Source organism: Engystomops pustulosus, chromosome 5 (genome assembly GCF_040894005.1).
Source record: "Engystomops pustulosus chromosome 5, aEngPut4.maternal, whole genome shotgun sequence".
NCBI classification, from domain to species: domain Eukaryota; kingdom Metazoa; phylum Chordata; class Amphibia; order Anura; family Leptodactylidae; genus Engystomops; species Engystomops pustulosus.
The window spans coordinates 27,197,175-27,204,487 of NC_092415.1; the positions used below are offsets into that span (position 1 = coordinate 27,197,175).

Consider the following 7,313-nt stretch of genomic DNA (forward strand, 5'->3'; position numbering starts at 1 on the left):
TAATTGCCTGCTAATGAACAAAACTGCATGGTTAAGTGAGCAGATTTTGCCGTCAGCATTTGCTCCGGCTCGGAACATCAGTGGGATATGGCAGAGCATTAGATGGGAGTGCGGTTCCATTACTCTTATTGAATGCAATTTATGGTCCTCATTATCAGACATATCTTGTTAGTAGCAGATGGTCTGGGCATACTCAAGCCGTTTTATGTCCGCACATGTAATAACATTCACAGCAATGGCCGCAGATCCAGCTCAGACGTAGTGTCATAAATGTTTATTGAAGGAATTTATCAGATCTCTCAATGGAAATAACACAGAACGACCTAATGAGCCCCTAGACAAGGATTGTCTTCAAGTCCTCCCATCAGGAAAATTGTACTTCAATCCCTGTGCCCCCGGAGAGTATACTGCCCCCTATCTATCTGCCAACCAAATTGAAAAACTTTTATTCTCTCACTACTGTTCTCCTACAACTCATAACCTCCTCCCTATATTACCCCCTAATGTTATATACTCACAACCTTCCTATTGTGGCTCACAATTCCCCCTATTTTGGACACTTACCCCGTCCTTAGAATTCCTGTCTTCAGTATGGCCATGTTGTCCCTCTGAATCATGTGTAACTATGATGCATGGATATTTCAGTGTTCAGTCCATGAAATGCAGCCCCCATACGCAGGGCACACCTGGGCATGTGCCGGGGCCCAGAACTGCTGGGGGGGCCCCAAATAAGGCTGTACATAATGAATCCAGTTGGGTGAGGGGGTATCTGATTAATCCATAGGGTGTGAGGGAGCTGTTTGATGTGATAAACTAGGAAACAGAAGACTCTTTTAGTTTCATATTTTTTTTTTATGCCGCCATGTGAGTTCACTGCAAAGGGGCCTACTAAGGCTCTGGCACCCAGGGGCCTACTGACACCTGTAGAAGACCATCCCATATTGTCCATGCTTCACATGTCAGTAAGCACTAAAAGATGCATGTCTGATCCCTAGAGGTCCGACCACTAGCAAAAGAGCAGATTGTATATTACAGACAGTTACATACAAGATAGGGTCTGTAGGTTTGTTCTTAAGTTGAATTTGTATGTAAGTCGGTACTGTATACTTTATAATTGTAACCCCAGATAGAACTTTTTTGGTCTCAATTGGATTTTAAAAATGTTGGGTTGTCATAAGAACCAGGATTAACAATAAATCTTCATTACAGACACCTGTGATATCTGTTACAGCTGATTATTGTAGCCTAGAGCTAAAGTACAATAAATTACCAATATCCAGAGGTCTGTTTGTAACTAGGGGTCGTCTGTAAGTCGAGTGTTCTTACGTAGGGGACCACCTGTATATGTGCACCTTATTTTACACTGCACTGTATTTTGGTTACATTCACACGTTTTTTTTTTGTGATCCGCACAGTTATAGTGGCAGATGAAGGCCTCCTGTTTTTTCCTACCTCTTGCCTTCCTGCTCCCTCCTGCAGAATGACGCTCGGTGGAGGCCAATAGAGTCTATGGGGGACGGATGTAAGTCCTTTCTAGAATTCCTTCTTTTATGTGAAATATCATCCATTTACCTAGAAAAAAATGTTTTTCCCCCAAAGTCAGTCAAATATGACTCTTTGCACCTCATGTCCCATGTTTAGTGGTTGCAGGCAGAGTGTCACTCCAGAAGTCCCTATCTTCAGTTCTATAGCACCTAGAAACATGGTACAAGTGTCATATTAAAGAATCTCATCTTTGGAGTCATATAGGCTTATGGTTCTATCAACTACAGAACTGGACATACAAGCAGTTACAAAAAAAAATAGGTGGGAACTGGATTTTTATCTGCAGCTTGCATTTCCAATTACGCCTTTAGCTGCCGGTATCTCCGGTTCTGTAGCTCACAAGCCATAACCTGATAGGAATCTTTCAGATCCTATCTTTAGTAGCTTGTTTCTATTTACTATAGAACATAGACTAGAGGCATCTGAATTGACGTACTCCATGCATCCACAAAACTTGACCCATCTCATATGTAAATGAAATGAGAAGAGTCATATTTGCCTGACTTTGGGGGAGATTTCTCATAAAAGATGAAGTTTTAACCAGTAGTTGGGTAAAGCCTGGTGACAGGTAAGATGAAAATAAAAGCATATGAATAAAAACACAGGCCTAAGTAAAAGTGTTTGTCTACATCTCCTAGCGTGAACTGGTCAAGTGCAGTAAAACAAAAAGACATAAACAGTAAAATCAGCGCAATGGGATAGTAAATAAAAATAATCTACAGTAAAACAGTGAAGTAGAAATGCATAATGTGACATCAGGCTGGCAATGTACAGATTGTGCACCACATGAAGGCCGGAGACTATACGTTATGTATGCGGGGCGGCCATTACAGAACATTGCGCTCTCACAATGTATATCACAATGGCATTCTGAGCTTTAAACAGCCTGACATTAATCCTAGGAATCTGGACAAGGAGGGGGGATAGTGTGAGAAAGAGGCCGAGCCCATACGTCTTCTGCCTTCACCTCCATCCCCCCCTCCAGTCCACAAAGCCAGATGTTCTCAGCCGAGCGTGTAGCCATGTTTTCTTATAGTGTGGAGGACGTGACAGTGCACACGGCCCGTTGTCAGAACTAGAGGCTGCTCAGCGTGGTCTCAGATTAGCCAGAGAACATACAGGGAGCAGCATGGAGGAAGCGCTCATTGATTGTATATGTCAGACGTGAAAGAAACAAAAATGTCAGATCAAACATTGTGCATTCTCAGGTCGCAAGCAACAGAACTGTGGTCCGTGTGTCACCGGCGCGCGATAGTAGAGAAGACTGCCCGAGCCGCAAAGATGGACAGGAATGGGATCTGCTCTGAGTTTAGTGGCTCACGCAGATCACACACAGGGCCATAGAAATCATAGCCGTGTGTATGAGCCCGTAGAAGCACGTTTGTACTGGTACCGGTAGCACAAGGACTAAAAAAAAAATTCAAGTGCCTTAGGCCAGCTGAACACAGACACGTGCAGCTCTAGGTTGGTCCAACCCCACTGACTTCACAGGACGAGAGTCCTAGCATACAGAAATATGATGCTAGGATCCCCTGTCTGAACTGGAAGAACTGCTACAGTACTGCCGCTGCAGTACAGCTGGCAGACTGGGAGTCCCTACATCATATTCCTGTATGATGCATGGGGCCTTAGGCTCCTTGCACACTAAGGTATGCTCGTCAGTGCGAGCATACAGCTTGGTGCAGGAGAGAGGAGGGGTGATCCCCACAGAAAAGGGAGTTCCTTGCATCATAGTAGGGCGAAATATAGTACAGGTCCTATATTTTTTCTATTCACCATCACCATGCGGTGAGACAGCATTTGCTTACCACACCGTGACCTAAGGGGAGCGATCAAGGTTACACAGGTTACCGAAACCGACAGCTAAACACAGCACATCAGTTCCATCTCTGGTCCTTTCAGGTCGTGTTCACACAGATCGTTTTGAGAAACAACCCAATGGCTTCCCCGTGATCACGTTTCCTTAGCATGTGATCACGGTTGGAGAATCTCAAAATGTAATGATAGCACCGTGTGAATGTGGCCTCAGACTTACACCAGCTTTGGGTTTATGTTCCCTGAAGCATGAATAGGGCAGGCACATGCAGCGCCATGTTCTTCAGTGATCTGGAGAGATGGCCTTGTTTTACTCTTCTGCACGGTCACCTTCCTTAAACCTTCATATACAAAATTGGGTGTATGATGGAAGCCTCACCCCTCCGGCTACTTCAAGAGGCTTAGGCCATCCACAACCCCTCCTGTGATCACCTACAGACCACACGAGCTGTGTCACAGCCATTGGAAGAAGATCCATGGTGTTTAGTTGTGTTGATGGGAAGACAGTCAGTATCTAGATGTCATGAAGGCCGAGTACAGCTTTGTCAGCGTCCACCAGATGAAGGATTGGTAACTTACTTTTAAATTTTTATTGTTCTGTCCCTATAGTGGAGACAGAAGCCGAGTCTACACATGAAACGACGGTGTCATTTTAGGATCACCACATTGGCCAAATGAAGACGTTCGGATGAGTTGACCCATAGATAGTCTCATGATGCGACATCAAATCAGAACTTGGTTTCGACTTTGGTTCATTTCAACACAAACATATCACATGGGATGAGCCGACCAGATAGATGGACAATAAATGGAGAGACGGCCGAAAGCCAAGCACCACCTCTCCATTCATTCTCCACCTGGCTGATACACAGATGTAAAAAAATAAATCAAACCCACGAAATAAAAAAAAATCTTGTATATAAAAACAAAAGTTTATTGTACACTTTTTTTTTATTCCATAAATCCTGAAATTCCAGGAAAACAAATCATTGTCACTTCGTTACGAAGGGTACACTTTCCAACGATCATCACAAAGCCATAGACGACCATTGGTTCAAGTTTATATGTCTCATTAGCTTAAACGCACGGCCCTTAAACTGTACAAAGCTTATAAAAAAAAAAAAAAAAATTACGACCCTTCCAAGTAATAATAACAAAAAAAATTCACGTCTTGGCAATACAGTTCTTAGCTTTGATACATCACACGTTGTAGGACCGTAAAAGTAGGAGCACCGATTATTAGCTAATCTCATTCATTTATCATCAGGAACCAGGGTCCAACTTCTCAAAAAAAATTTAACAAATTTGTTACAAAAACGAGGGTGTGAACACCCATCACCCCCTCTGTAGAATGTATTGTCGGGATATGTGGACTGGATATCAGTATACGGAGGTCTGCAGCCATTCTCTATGTGCCAGTGGATTAACCGCGTGTCACCTAAATGGTATAGGAAGTCACGTTATTGCCATTGATCAGAGCCTGTCATAACATAATGGACGACCTTTGCCCCAGGGGCAGCCATTGTGAGTCCAGCTTTGCATCCATACTGCCCCATATAGGGTACAGCTGTAGTTCTATATGGATGTAGATATGTAAGCAAGCAAATCTCCCACCACCACCCCCAAAAAAACACATCACATATTAGATAACTGGTTTAGTGCACATGTATAGGGTTCGGTTACCAGACACTTGACCCCTATTAATGTTGTTTTTAGGTGTACAAATCTAGAAAATTTGAGCAGAAAAACCAAATGAAATATTATTCCTTAAATCGAGTCTTCTACACTAGATTGTAAAAAAGGCTGAAACAAAAGCACCTCCTGATTTTAGATCCACTAGAAACTCATATTAAACCATTGAAATATATGATATAAAAAAAAAGAAAAAAAAATTGACATAATTTCTGTCTTCCAGTTCACCCTTGTCTCATGTCATTAACTCATGTGACTTGGAGAATTAAAAAAAAAAAGTTTCTCCATTAAATCATACAAAAGAAATATAATAATAAAAAAAAATATTCTAAATTAAATATTCTATGATCCTATTTGGCTGCGGCACACGTGCGACAATGTTCACATTAGTTTGTCATATCAGAGGGTTATCTCAGGCTGACCGACTGATCGAGCCAAAAAAAAAAAAAAAAAAAAAAATTTAAATTGACCTTCGGCAACCGATGCCAATGAGCCTTGCCAGGCAAAACAATAACACGGGCACTAAACACGAGCCAGCCGCCCTCACAAAACTGTAAACAAGAAGCAGAGTACAATTACGTAACACCAAATAAGGAAAACATGTGAATTTACACCCCCCGCCCCACACCCAGGACCCTAAGGGAAGACCGTTCGAAATGAATGTAGTGACTGCACAAGAACCTGTGCGGATAACACTTGTAAAATGTAGCAGGGAACATAAATTATAACCAAAAAAAATTCTATATAGTGCTTTCTGTCCATTGTTCAATATCCTAATATATGTGAACCCCATCAAGTATCATGTAAACAGGAACAAATCAAAAATTTTATCAAAAACAATTTTGGGGCTATACTCCACAACATGCTTCTGGCTCATTGGAGAATTGCACATAAACATCTTGAGGAAAATCCAAAAACCATCTCCGCGAGGAACAGGCAACCAACTGTACACCAGTTGGAAGGGAGGGGGTAAAGCCAAAAATTGGGGTAGAAGGACGTATTAATGGATAAACGTGGAAAATCCTTAATATTAGGAAGGAGGTGTCCACATGAAGAGTCCTCTTGGCTTGAGAGAACCTTTGATCGGTAAGGATCCTACCACCACCCCAAATGTCTACATGATGACGCTCAATAGAGAGGTGGGTGGGGGTCTCACAGAAGATACGTCCACCAATGAATTTTGTAGAACCATCAAAATGAGACCCAACGGAGGTCTCTTCACGGCTGAAGACTTGGCCATAAATGGTACCAATAGGTTCTCCATCGTAGTCACCGACTACATATCGCCAACGGAGAAGATCAGGGGTCACGGTTGGCGAGTCCACGCCCACACGCGGGTGCGTCACCCAGTCAATGGTTACCACCAAGTTGGCATTAAGGTTCTTGAGGGTCTCATTGCACCAGGGTCTCGGGGGCTTCGGCCACCTTGCACGTCCCGCCGCTGGCACCGTCCCCGGTCAGGTGGAGCCTTCTTACTGCTTCTTTGATGAGGTTCCCGGAGAGCAGGAGCTCCTGCAGCAGCTGGTGAGGGTCTTCCCCCTCGTCCCCTTCCTCCTCTCCTGCCCCATGCTTCCTGCAGCTGCCCCGCAGCCAGCCCCGGCCACACAGCTGCTTGCTGCCCCCCATGCAGTGCCTGGCGCCCCCTGTGTGCTGCTGCTGGTGGTATCGCCCGGCTCCCCTCGGGGTGCATACCCGGTATGGTGTAGTCCTGCCCCGCACGCACGAGCACATGGCGGCCGGGGCGGCCCGGCTGATGGCCGCCGGCTTCAGGCTGCAGGAGGTGGGCGCGCGGTGGCCGTTGAGCTGCAGGGCTTCGCCGATGCGGGCGACCAGGGAGTCCACCTCCTTGGAGTCCACGGTGACCGACTGCTCCAGCAGCAGGAAGCTCTCCTTGCGGCACGGCATGGCTGAGAGAGACAAGAGCGCAGTCACCTCCACCACCGCCCGGCTCCTACCGGCCCTGCTGGGTTTGTAAACAATGGCTGACGTAGACCTTTACTCGGATCATACCATTTACAACCCAAAGGGGGATATTATTTCATTTCCCATATTTTTCCACTACCATTTCGTACAATATTTAAAACATCTCTACTTTTCAATTAATTATTATCACATCAGACCTCTTTTAGTTAACTATTTTTATCACTTTCCTTCATTTTTTTATAAATACGCGGACCAAACCATCGCCGGTTCCCCCTCTTTGTCTTTTACAGCTTCTGGCCCCGCCTCTAGTCGTCGTTCTTTTTTTTGAAGCGGCTCGT

At 44.5% G+C, this 7,313-nt stretch overlaps 1 protein-coding gene across 1 annotated transcript; it reads right to left on the reverse strand.

Moving 5' to 3' along the window:
- Nucleotides 1-4,271: 4,271 nt before the first annotated feature.
- Nucleotides 4,272-7,028, reverse strand: LOC140132538 (GSK-3-binding protein-like). The gene has a single exon (XM_072151440.1). The coding sequence runs from the start codon at nucleotides 6,955-6,957 to the stop codon at nucleotides 6,445-6,447; it is 513 nt and encodes a 170-aa protein (XP_072007541.1). The 5' UTR covers nucleotides 6,958-7,028; the 3' UTR covers nucleotides 4,272-6,444.
- Between the last annotated feature and the right edge of the window lie 285 nt (nucleotides 7,029-7,313).